This window comes from Setaria viridis, chromosome 9, assembly GCF_005286985.2.
Source record: "Setaria viridis chromosome 9, Setaria_viridis_v4.0, whole genome shotgun sequence".
Classification (NCBI taxonomy): Eukaryota; Viridiplantae; Streptophyta; class Magnoliopsida; order Poales; family Poaceae; genus Setaria; species Setaria viridis.
Window position 1 is genome coordinate 54,101,125 of NC_048271.2, and position 16,123 is coordinate 54,117,247.

Sequence of the window (16,123 nt, forward strand, 5' to 3'; positions counted from 1 at the left end):
GACACCCAATAAAATTGGAAATCACACATTCCAACATTATGTACACATATGCATTTATGTTGCTGAACTCTATAGATGTAAAAAGAAACTAAAAAGTATTTAGATTCATGAACAAAAAGAGAACAAGAGATTGTGAGTATCCACTTGTTAGATAGAAAATGGTTGTGAGCTTGTGAACGATATAGTCTATAGTATCACTGCCTTGGCACCAATTCAGTGCGAGCACGACCCAACGCGCAATAGATTTTTCCATTAGGAAATGAAGTTGCGAGGGGACTGGATGATGGGCCGATTGACAATACAAAAATTAGCCTAACAAATAACAACGCACAATACAACTTGCACGGATCTTGAAAGATCGCAGCCGTAAAAAAAAGTGACTGAAAACAAGGGACAAAATCATCGAGTGTTGTTTAGACATTTCAATTTTCCTTGAAAAGTACTTATAGTTCCAACAACTCTCTGAACGTACAGGCCTCTGAGTTGAGCCCACAATGTAATTCTCATCCTCCATATGGAACGCACAACAAACAACACGCACAGAGGGCCCACGCAGAGCCCACAAAAGTGTTCATATTGACCCAGCGGAACACATGTTGCTGCCGCCTTGACCGTGGTTATCTTCTTTGTTAGGCGCAGCGTCGGCGTCGGCAGTTGATGAGCCCGAGAACTTGTCGTCGATGCCCGCGTGGTAGAGGAGCGCCCGCAGGTGCGTGATGAACTCGCCGCCCTTGCCGAGCTCCTTCTGGTGCACGAGATGTTCCCCTGCGGTGCCATCAACACGATGAGCTCGCACCACAGCTCGGCCAGCACCTTCGATAGCTTGTCGCCCTCCTGCACCCGCACGCACCCCGGGAGACCTTCCGCGACCTGCCGGCCTCTTCACACTATGGCGGCGGTGGCGTCTTGGCTACCATTGGGTTTCTCCTTGCTGTTTGCTTCGCGGACCAGCTCGTTGCACATGTACCGCACGGAATTGCTGGCGATGGGAAGCAGCTTGGGCTTGTAGAACACCAGGTACGCGCAGTACCTCGACAATGTGGTGGCCACAAGCTTGTAGTAGCCCAAGCCCTTCGATCCTCCACTGCTCCGGCCGACCTCCAAATCGTTCTTCCCCTCGCCTCCCTCCAAACCGTTCTGTCCTTCACCGCTGCGCCCATCCACCAAGCCGTTCGAACCTTTCGATCCACTAGTGCACAGGCGCAGTTGGTCTTCCTCTTCCTCCAGCAGCTTGCTGGTCGCGACGTGCCACACCATCATCCTCTCGATGTGTGTTCGAGCCTTGCAGTATCTTGAGAGCTCCTCGTAGCCTTCCAGGTTGGTTCGCCTCCTTAGCCGCTCCTAGCCTCCGATTAGACGTGCTCTGTTGTTCACGAGCGTATCGCATATCATCTCCTGTATGGCTGCAGGGACCGGCCGGAGAGTCTTGCATTAGTTGATGCGAAAGTCTTCGTCGTCGTTCAACAGGACGAACTATCTCGCGGCGTGGTACAGCTTGATGACGCGCTCCGGGAGGCATCTCCGCTTCTTGGTCGCCTTGAGAAGATTGAGCTGCCCGAGAGATCTGCCGATGGGCTCCGCGATCTTGCAGCAACGGATGAAGCGCAGTATGCAGTTAAGGAAACGGCAGTTGAGCCACGGTTTCCGGAGGACGTATTCAGAGATCACTATAACCTGAAAGACAAAGCCAGGAGGGGCCGTTAATTCATGCAAGATGACGAGATGTCCTTAAGAAAATAACAACGCGTTGAATGTTCAGATGTTAAGATGACGATCTTGATTTGCAAGCACACTTTGCCGGGTAGTACTACTAGTAGTACTAGCACTAGGTCAATAACTGACAGTTTGTCACTACATGAGCTTTCTCCTCCGTAGGTTCCACTTTTACAGTGATGCGGTACACTTCCACTGCAGTTCTACGCTAGAAAATTTACTGTGAATTCAATACTCGCAGATACATAACAGATGACATTCTCCCATCAACTGGAAACCACTTGCCCCCAGGTCGTCCGTACGGGCGACTTGGGCGGCCCTCGCGTCGGTGCGCCGCCAACCCCTCCCACTTCCCTCCTGTCCTGCTGCGCCGAAGCACGCCCTCGGAAGTCCGGGCGGCCGCAAGGACAGCGACGGCAGGGCACTCCACCTCGCGTCCTTCCTCTTCCCGATCGCTTCCTCCTCCTCCTCTCCTTGGTCGTTGCCTCCCTCTGCCAGCACCGTCAACCGAATCCATCCCCTCCTCCTGCGTGGATCTGCCATGCCCCTCACCGGATCTTCCCTAGGACTGGCCTACTTCGTCTGAGCCGCCATGGTCGGCCAAACCCTAGGTGGGTCCGCATCCATGCCTGGCGCCGCCACCTGCCTCAGGCACCAAGTGGCCGCCCGCGGCAGTGGCAGCGCGGGTCGGGCCCCCCGGCGTGCGGCTCCCCGGGGTGTGGCAGCATGGGGTCAGCATGGGTCGGTCAGGCTGCCCGGCGTGTGGGTGGTGGCGGTGGCGGTGGCGGCGGGTTCCTCTGGTGCCCTTGCTGTTGCGGTGGTGGATTCTTCCCTTTCCCTCTCCCCCTTTCCCTTCGCCCCACACCTTGGTCACTGGTCGCTTTTTCCTTCGCCGGTCGGGGCTCCTCCAGCCGGTTCTTCACCGGATCTGCCCACCCTGGCCTTGGATCCACGTCCTCTTCATCCGGATCTGTCTCTTCCGAGCTCGGGTCGGCCGTTCTGTGGCTGTCAGTGAACTGCTGCTAGGTCGTGGTGGGCGGTTCTATCACCGTCGGGCTTCTTGCGGTGGTTCTTCGCCGCCGCTGCTGGTTTGCTACCTCCACTAGTCGTCTTCCGATGCCGCCGCCGCCAGTCGTCATCGTTGAGATTCGGAAGCCGCCGCCGCCACTTGTTGCGCTGCCCGTGTTTGTGTTGGGATGCCCTTGTGCTCCTGGATACTTTTCATCACCCTTTGGTCATGTAGGTGCCTGTTTCAGTAACGCTCTTGGTCGTGGGGCTGTCATGCCCGTTGGTTGCTCTGGTGATGGGAGTTCTAAGGCCTGTGCCGCCACTCTTGATCTGCTAGCGCTCCTCCTCGAGTTTCGCTAATATGCCTTCACCCCTGCTTGGCCGCTCTTGCGTGACTTGTCTTCGGCTCTGCTCCCCGCTGGTTGTGGTGTTAGGGTCAAAGGATGGGTTCATGGGTCTTAGGTGAAAATCTTGCGCAGCTTTGAGCTGGTGCACACAATGGCGATGTATGAGGACGTGGCCTTGTTGGAGGTATTGTGATGACCCTAACCTTGTTTCCCAAGGTGAAAAATTTGTCTAGATGTCTAGACGGGCGATGGCGGCGTACAATGTGCGTCGTGTCCTTCTTGAAGGCATCGTCCTTTGGGAGTTCTTCGTGCTCTTTTCTTGCCTTCGGGTACCCTGGCCGGTTTTGAGTCTTTGCTCCTTGCACGCAGGGTGTTGAAAGCTTGGTCGTAGTTGTTTTGGGTGTCGGGCGACGGTGATGTGCTCCTTCATGGCTTATGGAGCTGAGGTGGTTTCTCTTTTGTGTACAAGCTTGTCTGGTGGCTTGTCCCTCAGCAAGGATCGGGCTTCGCGCTTCGTTCATCCGTTCTCACTGGTGGCCTTCAGACGTGTCTTCAGGTCGTTAGGTTTGGGGTGAGTGATGTTTTCTTTTCTTATGTTTTTGGTTGTCTACAATTCTTTTGTGGCATTCTATAATTGCGTTTCAGGATTTTCTTGAGACTGCATCGTTATATTATTACTTTTTTCTTAATGAAAACATGCTATGCACGTCTTAAAAAAATACTCGCAGATACGGTCAACAGCTTACAACTGGTGGACCATGTATGTGATAACTGTAACGTGAAGCCCAACAACAGGAGCAAGAAAGCGTAGTACTAATGTACTGTACTTGGTCAGTCAACCATAGTTTCAGAATTCAGAGATAGCATGGACCGCACATATGAATTATGAAAAAAAGACAAGTGAGGCCTGCAGAATAATTCGCTCACAAAATAAATTATCTCCGCTGCAGTATTTTTTATAGCCATTAGCCAGAGCGGTAGGTAATGGTGACTTTTGAAGACCGAGGATACTGAATCGAAACGAGCGTTAAATGTTCAGATGTTTATGACCTAACTGCTAGTCAGTTTGTAGCTACATGAGCTTTGTAGGTTCCACTTTCACAGTGATCTGGTATTCTGGTACACTTCAATTGCAGTTCTACAGCATGCAGGAAATTTTACTGTGAATTCAATACTCGCAGATACTGAATCGACTTGCAACTGGTGGACCTTGTTGTACAGCTGGTGGACCTAGGGGTGTTTCGATACCAAGGGCTAAACTTTAGCCTTGTCACATCGTATATTCGGATACTAATTAAGAGGACTAAATATAAGCTAATTACAAAACTAATTACAGGATCCCTAGGCTAAATCGCGAGACGAATCTATTAAGCCTAATTAATTCATCATTAGCGAATGATTACTGTAGCACCACATTGTCAATTAGCGAATGGTTACTGTAGCACCACATTGCCCAAACACCTCCTAAAGTGAAGCATGTGAAGCCCAACAACGTGAACGAGAAACATAGGACTACTATACTGTACTTTGATCAGTCGACTTTAGTGTCAAAATTTAGTGACATCATGGACCACGCATATATGATAATATGAATTATGGTTTTTTTTTGACAGTGAGAGCTGCAGAATAATTCACTGCAAAATAAAATGTCTCCGCTAGCTGCTCAGCTGCTGCAGCCATTAGTCAGAGCGGTAGGTAATGGTGATGGTTGATGACCGAGGAGACTGAATCGAAACGAGTATTTTTCTTATTAGCAGAAGCTCATTCGGTTTCACATGCGTACCTTAGTCCAGTCGGAGAAGAGGTGGATGAAGAACTCGCAGATCTCCATCCCCGTCACCATGCCGCTAGCTGCTCAGCTGCTGCAGCCATTAGCCAGAGCGGTAGGTAATGGTGATGGTTGATGACCGAGGAGACTGAATCGAAACGAGTATTTTTCTTATTAGCAGAAGCTCATTCGGTTTCACATGCGTACCTTAGTCCAGTCGGAGAAGAGGTGGATGAAGAACTCGCAGATCTCCATCCCCGTCACCATGCCGACGATGACGAAGGTGATGAGCAAATCCACGTTCCTGCCGCGGACAACGTTGGACGTGCTACCGTGGGGAACCCGGTAGTGTGTCAGCACCCAAGAGGAAGCAAGTGGGCCGCGAGCTATCCCGAGAACCAGGAGGCCCAACCAGCGAGTCACAGGTAATGAGTGGATCAACTAGAGGCCGCTGACCCATCTGCTTGCTGGGCTTATCGCTGCTACTTATGCTAGGGAAAGATGTGAGAGAAGGTGTCATATAACAGATTAGTAAACTTGCTCACGCAAGCTCCTTCATCCCGGATCTGTTCTTCTTGCCTCTGCTCTGTGCTACCCTTCCTCCAATTCTTTTCTCCAGACTTGTATCCTGTCACCGGACGCTAACATAGTGCCGGACCGCCGACTAGGTGATCCCACACGGACACGACGACCGTCACGGCGAACAGCATGGTGCTCACCACCGGGAAGCCGGAGCTGAACAGGATGGGGTACTTGGTATAGTGCAGGTCTCGCGAGAAGCCGAGCTCCGTCCTGATCACCCGGAACGTCCGCCGCCACCCGCTGTGGATGAGGTTGTCGAAGACCAGCCTCTGCGCCTTTGGCCTCTTGCTCCCCGCCGTCGCCACGCCGGCGAACTTCCGCCGCAGGAGCTTGCACAGCGCGAAGGAGAGGCAGACGTCCTTCAGCTCGTCCTCGTCGCCAGGTACATTCGAACTCGACGTCAGGAGCTCCCCGTCGCACTTCCATACCTTGGCGACGGTGACGGTGTCGTCCACCGGCTTGTACTTGGCCTCGTACTCGCTCCTCACCCTCTCGGGCCTCGCCTTGGACTTGGACTCGCCGACGACGAGGTAGTTGCAGTCTTCCATAGAGAAGCTGGTTGCGGATTTCTCAGTCACCTCGACCTTGTCCTCGTGCTTCATGTACTCGGCGACGAAGCTGGTGTTGGCGTCGCCGTACCTGGCGTTGGCGATCTTGAAGCGGACGACGCGCTCCAGGAACTTGGCGACCATGAGCGTCCAGAGAGCCCAGAGCGGGTACCGGAACGGGGAGGCGCGGGAATAGTAGCGGACGTAGAGGCCGAGGGTGACGATGTTGTTGGCGCGCGCGAACTCGTGGACGGCGAGGTCGGAGCGGCGGGTGGAGACGCAGTAGCCGGAGATGGTGTAGACGCCCTCGTAGCCGGCGAGGACGAGGATGCCCCAGAGGAGGTACAGGTCGTTGCGGAAGGGCATGGCGAGGAGCATGGTGAACATGCCCACCAGGAACCGCGTCACGGGCTGCGTGGCGGCGAAGAGGAAGCCCTTGATGAGGTGGCTGGAGCTCCACGGCCGGTGCTGCGACGCCGTCAGGAAGTAGGCCAGAGCCAGCGCCAGCGCCACGAAGCACGCCTTCGCCTCCACGATGATGCGCAGAGCCTCCTCCGAGACCAGCCCGTTGGGGTTGTGGCACGGGCGGTACTTGAGCGGCGGCGGCGCCATGGCTGCCATTGTTGTCGGGATCGAGGAGCGAGACTTGTGTATCGAGAGACGTGAGGGCTTCAGCTCAGATGCTGAGAAGAATTGTGGCGCGAGTAGAGCGTGTGCTTGCCTGTATTTTATACACCATCCAAGTGGCTTTAGGATTCGTGCAACAAGTGAGGTGCCGCCGATCAGTTTCGAGCTCCCTGAACAGAAGATTAACCTCGGTTAACACCAATCATTAACATTAGTCAACGGTGTGCACTGTGCACCAACTTCTTTCTGCTCGTTGTATACACTACGCAGCCAGGTCGAGTCGTGTGAATACGACCAGCCAGGTCGAGTTAATTTTGGTATGGGTGCAGAGAAGCTTCTGAGTTCTAACGCTCTGCTTAGTACTGAATAATTTATGAAGACGAGGGTGCAGAGGGCGACGGCGGGCAGGAGGGCGGCGGGGGCCGGGTCGGATGCGGCGGGAGGAAGGCTAGCGGAGGGAGTCGGGCGGGAGGAATGGTAATAAACGAGGGGTAGAAGTGCTCCAAGACTCTTTAGTCCACTCCTAGAGGACTAAATAGTCCACCTATTTGGTACTTTAAGGACTAAAAGGTATAAAATGAAGTGGACTAAAATCTGAGTAACCAAACAGGCTCTAACTCGTGACTGCAGTTTAGTCAATTGCTAGTCTCCCTACCTACTTCCCTGCAGAGTTTGTTTTCCAGCAATCCATGCACCTGTAATAGTTGTTATCTGGTACTAGTCAAAAAATTGTCTGGCCTATATGGAGAATTGACACGAGATGCATGAATTGTCACAGGAGCTAGCATGAAAACACAGTTTGCTGCAACAGTGAGTTCATTCATCGTACCAGATGGCAAATTTTGTGAGGCACTGGCATTCTGAAAATGAAGTCATCTCCTGCGCATTTGGTGTCAATGGGCTCTCTTTAGATATTATATATAATGGACCACGACTGCAAAGCGAGCCCATCAACGTCTCAGAGAGAATGTAAGTCGCCCAAGAGGAAGACCCAGGTTAGGCGAAGCGGCAGCCGCGGGGACCGGGGACTACTCGTATGGCGTCATGAGCTTTGCCTGGAATATGCTCCACGGCTACATCATCGGCCACTTACTGCAGTCGAAATGCACTTAGGGGTGTTTGGTTTCACCTTGTTAAACTTTAGCAACTAAAGTTTAGTCCTATTTAGTTTCAAATTTGCCACACCCTTGCTAACTTTGGTTGCTAAACTTTAGCCCATAAGCAACCTTTTGGTTAAACCTTGTCAAAAGGTGGGGTGACACCTTTTGCTGCTTGTCTGGATACCCCTCTCTCGTTTAAGAGAGAATAGGTCAGTGTTCACCTCATTGAATGTTTAACCCATGGAATTAAACATCCATGACTATACCTCTCTCTCAAGGGCAAATAGATCATTGTCCATCTCATTAAATATTTAACCCATGGAATCAAATAGCTATGAGATCATTGTCCATCTCATTAAATGTTTAACCCATCTCATTAAATATTTGACCCATGGAATCAAATAGCCATGATTAAGTTTAGCAACGTTTAACCCATGGAATCAACAACTATGACTTTAGCAACTTTTAACTCTAAAGTTTAGAGAAGCAAAGACAGCAATGTTTAACCCATGAAATCAAATAGCTATAACTAAAGTTTAGCCACTAAACAGCCATAGCCACTAAACAGCCATGACTAAAGTAAGTTTAGCCACTACAGCAATTTTAACTCTAAAGTTTAGAGAAACAGACTTAGTCAGCGGTTGTGTTTCAGAAACAGAGAGCGCAAACCATTGCGCGTGACCGCCGGCACCTTCTGAAATCTGAAGCACGACAATGGCCAGACGACACGCCGATCAAGCGCCCGATCGAGCAGCAAGCAGTTGATGAAAATTGTTCTTTTTCTTGATATCATAGCAGTACAAATGATGGGTTTATCCATACATTTTCGTAGGTTATTAACAGCAGCAGAAGAGCATCAGACTCAAATCTCCCTGCTAAGCTTCAAACATGGCAACTACGTGCCATGCCCAGTCACCCACCCCTAACCTCGCAGCTTCCTTTCCCTTCTTCTTACACTTTCCAGCGGTACACGCGCCAAATCGGCATGGCCGATCAGCGCAGCTTACGAATCGTACTACTAGTACGTAGCAGTATGGTGTATCACCGTCTAGAGATCGAACAAGCCAAGCCGCGGGGGAACGCGACGCCCCGGTCGATTAGTTGGTGAGCGCGACGGCGGCCTCCTGCACGAGCGGCTGGGTGGCGTGGGCGACGCCGGAGGCCTCCCGCTCCACCTGCTCCCGGCACATGTCCCGCTTCCCGGCGCCGGACATGCGCTTCACGAACGCGGCGAAGCGGCGCCAGTTGTCGGGCTGGAACAGATCGGGCCCCATGCGGAGGTACGTGAACGCCACCATCCGCTCCTCCTCGGCCTTCTCCGCCGCCGTCGCCACCACCTGGTCGTGCGCCGTCTCGTCGTACCGGGGCAGCGCATTCTCCCCGGCGAGCCCCACGCCGGCGTCCCGCGCCGCCAACGCCACCTGCTGCACCAGCGCCTCGGGACGGCACTGCGCGTCCTGCGGCTGCTCGTGGTCCCGCATCTCCACGCACGTGAAGTTGAGCACTGCGCCGTGGCGCCCCAGCATCCGCGCGATCGGCTGGTACCCGTCGTGGTGCCGGGTGTTGTAGTACCCCGCCGTCAGCTCCGCCGCGTGGGACCGGGTGCCGTAGTGCCAGTGGATCCCGGCGACCTTCACCGAGATCTTCACCCCCGGCGACGCCGTGAACACGCCCGTCGCCGCCGAGAGGATGCGCTCGCCGTGCTCCAGGAGCATCTGCGAGTACCAGCTCATGAAGAACTGCCCGTACTCCGTGTTCCACCCGCCCTCGCGCCGGAAGAAGGGCGTGTCCTCCGGCCAGTCCTTGTAGCTGCCAGAGTCGCCCGGTCCGGCGTTGCCCCACTCCGGCTTGCCCACGGCCTCAGCCGCCGCCTTCAAGCTGCTCAGCATGTACTGCACATCAAAGGACACGTTCACGTCAGCAACAGATACTGATGAAATTACACTCGAAGGATGCTGTTCTCTTTTGTCAATGAGAACAACAGAGAAGACGAACGGAGCTGAAGAGCATACCCTGTCGTAGCACTGGAACTCGCCGATGCCAGGGAAGGACCAGGTGCCGTTGCTCTCCGGGTAGGACGGGTAGCGGAGCTCGCCGGCGGGGCCCATGCCGACCTGGATCTCGACGATGGTGTTGCCCATGTAGGTGGCGAAGTGGTCGCGGAAGGCGCGCATGAAGTCGGCGTAGCACTGGATGGGGGTGCGGCCCTTGAGCACGGGCAGCGCGTCGCAGCCCAGCGAGACGTACTCGTAATTCCGGCGCCCGCTCCGGTCGGTGTAGGCCAGGTCCTGGTCCTTGTCCATCTCCTCCAAAACCCATTTCGGAAGTGGTATGCTGCAACAACACACAATAGCAACCTCGTCAGGGTCAGTTATCATACAGTGACCTCAGATCAGGTGTCCTAAACATTCATTAACGTTTCAAAAGATCATGTCCCTAATTTTTTACGCATAAACTGAAGCACCTCCAACTTACTTGAAATGGGCATTAAGAATCTACATGGACCTAGGCAGGATCACATGGCAGGAAACTAAAAAAAGCATTGCTTCAGGCATGGGCTCTGAACTTCTGATCACGGATCTCGTGGCAAAGTCACGTGTAGCGTCGGGCGTCGGCAGGAAGACGGGGAACTACGCCAGACGCCACCGTCCAACGAGGAAAGGACGAATTTTTTTAGGCTATCCGAAAGGTCAACTTGCGGTTCTGAACCACGGGACAATTTTCAGGCTCAAAATCGATGCATTTTTTTCAGGCTCTCAGCGTAAAGTTCAGTAAAAAAAAAAGTGCGGATCTTTTTGAGACGTAAAGGGCCCGATGACTTGGACAGTTCCAAAAACGTCAAAACACCAACGGCAGGCAGGAGATCCGTGCAGTCTAATGGACGTCAAAACACCAACGGCAGGCAGGAGATCCGTGAAACAATGTGAAGATCAGATCAGACACCCAACAGCAGAGCTTCAGAATACTGATGTTGATCAGCTCAACATATGTCAAATTAATGCCGGGAAATTTAACTCTAATTCAGAGAACGTACGCCAAGAACAGCAACACTGGTAATTGGTAAAGCAGGCAAAGAGATTAGAGATGGAGGAGGAGGTAGTGGACGTACGTGACTGAGTCGCCGACGTTGCCGCCGCACTGGTGGAAGGACATGACGGCCTGCACCTTGAGCCCGTTCTTCCTGGCCATCTCCATGAGCTCCATGTAGCCGTTGAAGTTGTACTGTCCGGGGCCCTCGGCCTCGGCGATACCCCACCACACGTCCACCATGATGCCCTCGACGCCGGCGCTCTTGAGCGCCGCCAGGCTGGCCTCCACCGCCCTCCGCCGGTTGAGGCTGTTGCCGTCCTTGCGCACCGTGTCGAGCGGCATCATCACGAACACCGGCACGCCGGCCTTGCTCTTCTGCTCGGCGGCCACGTCCGCGTGCTCCGCCTCCGGCGCGGCCTCCACCAGCGCCTGGCACGCCATGGCGAGGTCCGACTTCACCGAGTCCGTCGCCTGCACCGGGGCCGGGTCCACCGTCAGCGTCTGCGCCTGGAGCGCGGGTGCCGAGGAGGGCGCCGTCGAGGGCGACGCGACGGTGGCCGCCGCCGCGACGACCGCCGAGCGCGGCGCCGCCGGTACCGCCGCCGCCACGGCCGCCGCCGCGCCGGTCTGGTGCGCAAGGTTGAGCGCCATCATACGCAGTAACGGCTGACGAGATGAGATGTCCGCTAGGATTATTGAACGCGAACGGGCGACTAGATCAGATCACCAAGGAAAAGAAAAAACTAGGAACGAAATGGATCTTGGCCGAAGAGACTGGAAATGGATTCGGCCCGGGACCCTGGGATTCCTCTGCTGCGACGATCTGGACTGGGATCGAGTTATTATTGTTCCGGGGAGCGGAGGGGAGCCCCCGCGCCGCGGGGTTAAATAAGGCCGGGGAGGGGCACGGGCGCGCGGGCGACGTGGCGCGGTGTGCGCCGGTGAGCGGAACGTGAGGCGGTGACGGGAGGTGGGGGAGAGAGAGCCTGCGGCCTGCCTGCAAATGGGCGATGGGCGGCGGGGTTCCCGCGGCCGCGGACGCGTGAACCGGCCTCGAAGCGTCGTCGTGAGGGGGTGGACGGCGACGTGTTTTGGCGCGGACGGCGCGCCGGGCCACGTTGCTGTCAGCGTGGAGATAGGGTTCCCCGATGTGCGACGCGTGTTCCCCGGAGCAGGGCATGGACGCTGGACGGTTTTGGCCGTGCACGACCCCCGCCCGGTTTCTGTAGCTACGTTTATTCACCCCAACTCCCAACTTTGGTACTATGCAAAAAGAAGATTTCCCATCACATCAAACTTGCGGTACATGCATAGAGTACTAAATGTAGACGAAATTAAAAACTACTTGCACAGTTTTGTTGTACTTTGCGAGACAAATCTTTTGAGCCTAATTAGTCAATGTTTGGATAATAATTCACAAATACAAACGAAACGCTACAGTGTGCTACAGTGCTGTAACAGTAATTTGACACCTCCAAACTTTACCTATGATCTGCTCGATCTCGATCACGGATGGCTCGCCATGGACCATCGACCGTGGTTGGTCGGCTGGGCAATTTGCTTTCTGAATTCTCACACGGTGTCACATGCCTGCAGCTCTGAACACATACGGTCCAGACGGAGACCACTGAATCACTCATCTTTTGCAACTTGAGCTTGCTTGTTGCGTTGCGTGACTTTGCACAGCACGGGGTCACGACTGCGATGGAGCTACGTACTACTTACATGAATTGTTTTTTTTTTCCAAAAAAGAAACACGAATAAATTTCCAAGCTTGGATTCAGAGGTGGGAGCTTTGACAGAAATCGCAGAGGGGCGGGTCTATATATTCGTGGTTGAAAATGCATAAATAATAGCAAAAATACTGTTCAATCAGTGGAGAATTATGTCAGGCAGAGGCCCCTGCTTGATTCAAATACATGACACATGGATTGTGCAAAAGTATCACATGGCAATTGACAGGTTCCCCGTACTAGCTGCCAGAATGAAAGTTCTAGACACTTCAGTGGATTTTCGTCTTTTGTTTCTTTTCCTCTCACATTATCTTTCTCAGGGCAGGAGGAGGATAAGGCTCGGTTCGTGGTGGACGTTAGATTTGGCTTTTGCTGGAGATGTAGTTTTAGCCAGAAATTTTTCCTCTCTCAGTTTCTTCTGGCTCGTGCGAGACGTGCGCCATGCTCTCTGGAACCTAACACCGACCGCTGCAATTGCGACCAGCATACGTGTCTGAATATTCTGAAAATAGCAAATGGACCCCGAAAAAAGCGTATATAATGGGAGGTGCTAATTGCGGCTAAATCGGGCGGGTCCCCGTCGCCTCTTCTTCGCACGAAACGTGGGAGCCTGGGAGAGCAACCCGGTGGAAAAATATCCACGCCCTTGTTGCCTCATCCTCATCGCCGTCGGCCCGTCCACCTGGTGCTGTAGCGTCCTCAATCTCCCAATCCTTTGGCTTCAACCCAAACTGGATATGCTACTTGTGTTTTTTCAGGATGAGATTTTTTAAGTTTCATTCAGGTTCACAAATCACCGGTACCAGGTGTACGTACGATATTTAAAACGTCTTCGCATTTCGTAGTTGCTGTTGCTTTCGTTTGAAATGGAAGCAAGACGTACACTTCCACCTTTCCAAGCTATCGTGGGGGAGAAGTGGTAGAACAATGATAAGCCTAGTCCGTTGTGCAGCTGCAAGTACGCAACTGGAAGTCTGCTTGCTCGGTTATCCTGCGCGTGCGCGATGGAGATCTGAAGAAATGGCCGTGATTTCAACGCCCAGAACAAGTTAATCTACTATTTTTCATCCCTAAACATCAATACTCAAATAGGATTCAAATGACTTGGGGCCAAAAAATACTTGAACCAAACATCGTTTAGACCAAACAGAAAACAAGCTGCATACAGCAAAATACTATTTTTTTGGCAAACCCACTCACTATCTTAAAGTGCCTGGGATTGCAGCACCTTCAATCCATCTCCAAATTATACATAGATGTAGACACGAGTATAATGGTAGACACACAATTAGACTATGAAACTAATCATGGTAAACCATCGTTTAAACCACTAACCACATAGGAGGTTCATACCAAACTCGGTAAGTCCAACAAGCGAAAGAGAAACAGTCAGTACCAAGAATATTCAAATAAGTAATGGAGCTATGTACACAAAGCAATCAGGGCATAAGGGTATCATCAGGATGCAATCAACCATAGCAAAATCTTTAATGTTAACCAGTAATAACCACATAGGTTTCAAAACACCAGAGAACAAAAAAGAACTAGCCAGTACCAAAAAGATTCAGATAAGCATTGATGCTAAATCGCTTGAACTGCTCAAGATACAAGCATTATCCCTAGTAACCACCCTTGAGATCATTGACCACGTCATAAGGAATAGGAGTGACGGTCTCGAGCATAGCACCCTCAACCATGAAGCCAGGCTTAGGACCCACAGGCTGCCTCTTGGTGCTGATCACCTCACCACGGGCCTTAGCATCTGCCTTGAGCTGGTCATTCTTGGCTTTCCGCAGGCGGAACTCCTCTGTGCAACGGGATGGCTGCACATGCTCCACACGGACATGGATCCGCTTGCTGATGATGCGGCCATTAACCTAACAACAACCAAAACAAGTTTAAATCAAGTATTACCATAGCAGATCACTCCAATCAGATGCATGGAAGTCAAGCACAATGAGGTCAACATTACCACTGTCTATAGTCAAACAATGCTAGCTCTATGCAAATTTGCAAATAATGAAGCATACCATTTTAGATACGCATGTAAACATACATAAATTAGACTACATATCTTGAGAGAGTGATTTCTTACTATGCAAAGCAAACTCGGACAATTTGAACCATGGAACTGAACAAATCTGCAGTAGGTAAAGAAACATACAAAACAACAGAAACAATTTATATATGTATCATCCAAACAGGCTTCCCTAACTGCTACTACTAGTACAGAATGGAAGCCAGAATGATAGGTTTGATGTATGCCCATCACACGTATAACGTGCGCCACAACAACCTTTTCTCGTGGAATACCACGCCACCCCATGTCTTAAGAGGTAAGCGCTCGGCCTAGGGCAAGGAAACAGGGAGAATCAAACAGTCCTTGCACAAACATTTCAATGTTAAGAAAACAATTGATTAACACATTTTCACCACACTAAAACTTTCGAAGTGTATGTTCTGATATTCAGATAGCTCTAAAGAATAAACTAACCACAGATGATTGCGAAATGCCAAGGACAATTATTGTAAGCTGACGGATACAAATCCAACATTGAAAGGAACAGAATAGCACGCTCAAAATATCAGTCATTGGACAGATATTACAACAGCTACATGAGATGTTTGATTCTATTTAAGTAGCAGTTCCAAATTCCTTGAGCAATCACCGATACTGAAGTACTGAACTGTCTAATAACAATCCACCGCACTGGTTATCAAACACAAGTACAAGCGAATTTCCAGTATGGGGAAACAACGTTAGGCCTTCGTTCCATCAAAATTGTTTCACAGGCACTACCAAGCTAAAACTACACATCAGCATCACCACAGATCTAACGAACCGGCCGCGGACAGAACAAAGGATAGAAGGATAGCTGCTGCGGGCGTCATACCTGCTTGTTGATCTCGACGCCGATGGCGCGCTTGGTGACGTTCCAGACGCGGCCGGTGCGGCCGTGGTAGAACTTGTGCGGCATGCCCTTGTGCACGGCGCCGTTCACCTTGACGTCGACGTAGTCGCCGATCTTGTAGGTGCGGAGGTAGGTCGTGAGCGGGATGTACCCCTTCTTGCGGAACGGCCGCGCGAACAGGTCGCGGGTCCGCGACCGCAGCCCGTGCCCCGCCGGCATTCTCTTCTTCCTCCTGCTGCTGCTCCTCCTTCCTGCAGCTGGGCGGCGTCGGCGGCGGGAGTGTGCGGGTGCGGCGCTAGGGTTCGCGTTGGACGGGAGGCGATACCTATTTATAGGTGTCCTTTGGGCCGTAGCCTAGACTCTGTGCTATTTTTTAAGATGGGCCGTCATAGCCTGACCCCTCTGCGTTATTGGGCTGGGCTTTTGTTAGCAACCTCCTCCCATTACTTGATACAAGTAGTATAGGAGCTGATAGAATTCAGGGGAGAGGGAGATCTGGAGCTTAGCAAGCAATTTAGATAGAAGAACAGAGAATTGGAATTGGGGAAGGCAGATAAGCTCTAGAACTAGAGGAGGAGGATGAACAGGAAGGGAATTGGTTTCTGATTTCTGAATCGATTCATTGATGCGCGGTGCACTGTAGACTCTGCTTCTTTTGTATTGCTGCACCGTGTCTTGGTTGGGCCTCTAGGAGTAGTATAGCCAGCCTACAAAGCAGCCCAAGGCCCCTATCCTGACAGCGACTGGCGAACGAA

General features: G+C 52.1%; 2 protein-coding genes and 1 non-coding gene across 3 annotated transcripts; all 3 read right to left on the reverse strand.

Annotated features, from left to right (window-relative positions):
- Positions 1-96: 96 nt before the first annotated feature.
- LOC117840391 (uncharacterized) lies at positions 97-7,417 on the reverse strand. Its single transcript, XR_011896975.1, has 4 exons — positions 7,390-7,417; positions 5,510-6,763; positions 5,044-5,210; positions 97-1,674 (listed from the first exon to the last, which is right to left on the reverse strand). It is a non-coding gene; the product is annotated as an uncharacterized protein (transcript).
- Positions 7,418-8,454: 1,037 nt separating this feature from the next.
- Positions 8,455-11,681, reverse strand: LOC117840170 (beta-amylase 2, chloroplastic). The gene is made up of 3 exons (XM_034720630.2): positions 10,803-11,681; positions 9,706-10,027; positions 8,455-9,585 (listed from the first exon to the last, which is right to left on the reverse strand). The coding sequence occupies exons 1-3, from the start codon at positions 11,375-11,377 to the stop codon at positions 8,791-8,793; spliced, it is 1,692 nt and encodes a 563-aa protein (XP_034576521.1). The 5' UTR covers positions 11,378-11,681; the 3' UTR covers positions 8,455-8,790.
- Positions 11,682-13,903: 2,222 nt separating this feature from the next.
- On the reverse strand, positions 13,904-15,679 carry LOC117840064 (large ribosomal subunit protein eL21x/eL21w). The gene is made up of 2 exons (XM_034720517.2): positions 15,351-15,679; positions 13,904-14,333 (listed from the first exon to the last, which is right to left on the reverse strand). Exons 1-2 carry the CDS (start codon positions 15,585-15,587, stop codon positions 14,076-14,078), a joined length of 495 nt encoding a protein of 164 aa, XP_034576408.1. The 5' UTR covers positions 15,588-15,679; the 3' UTR covers positions 13,904-14,075.
- Between the last annotated feature and the right edge of the window lie 444 nt (positions 15,680-16,123).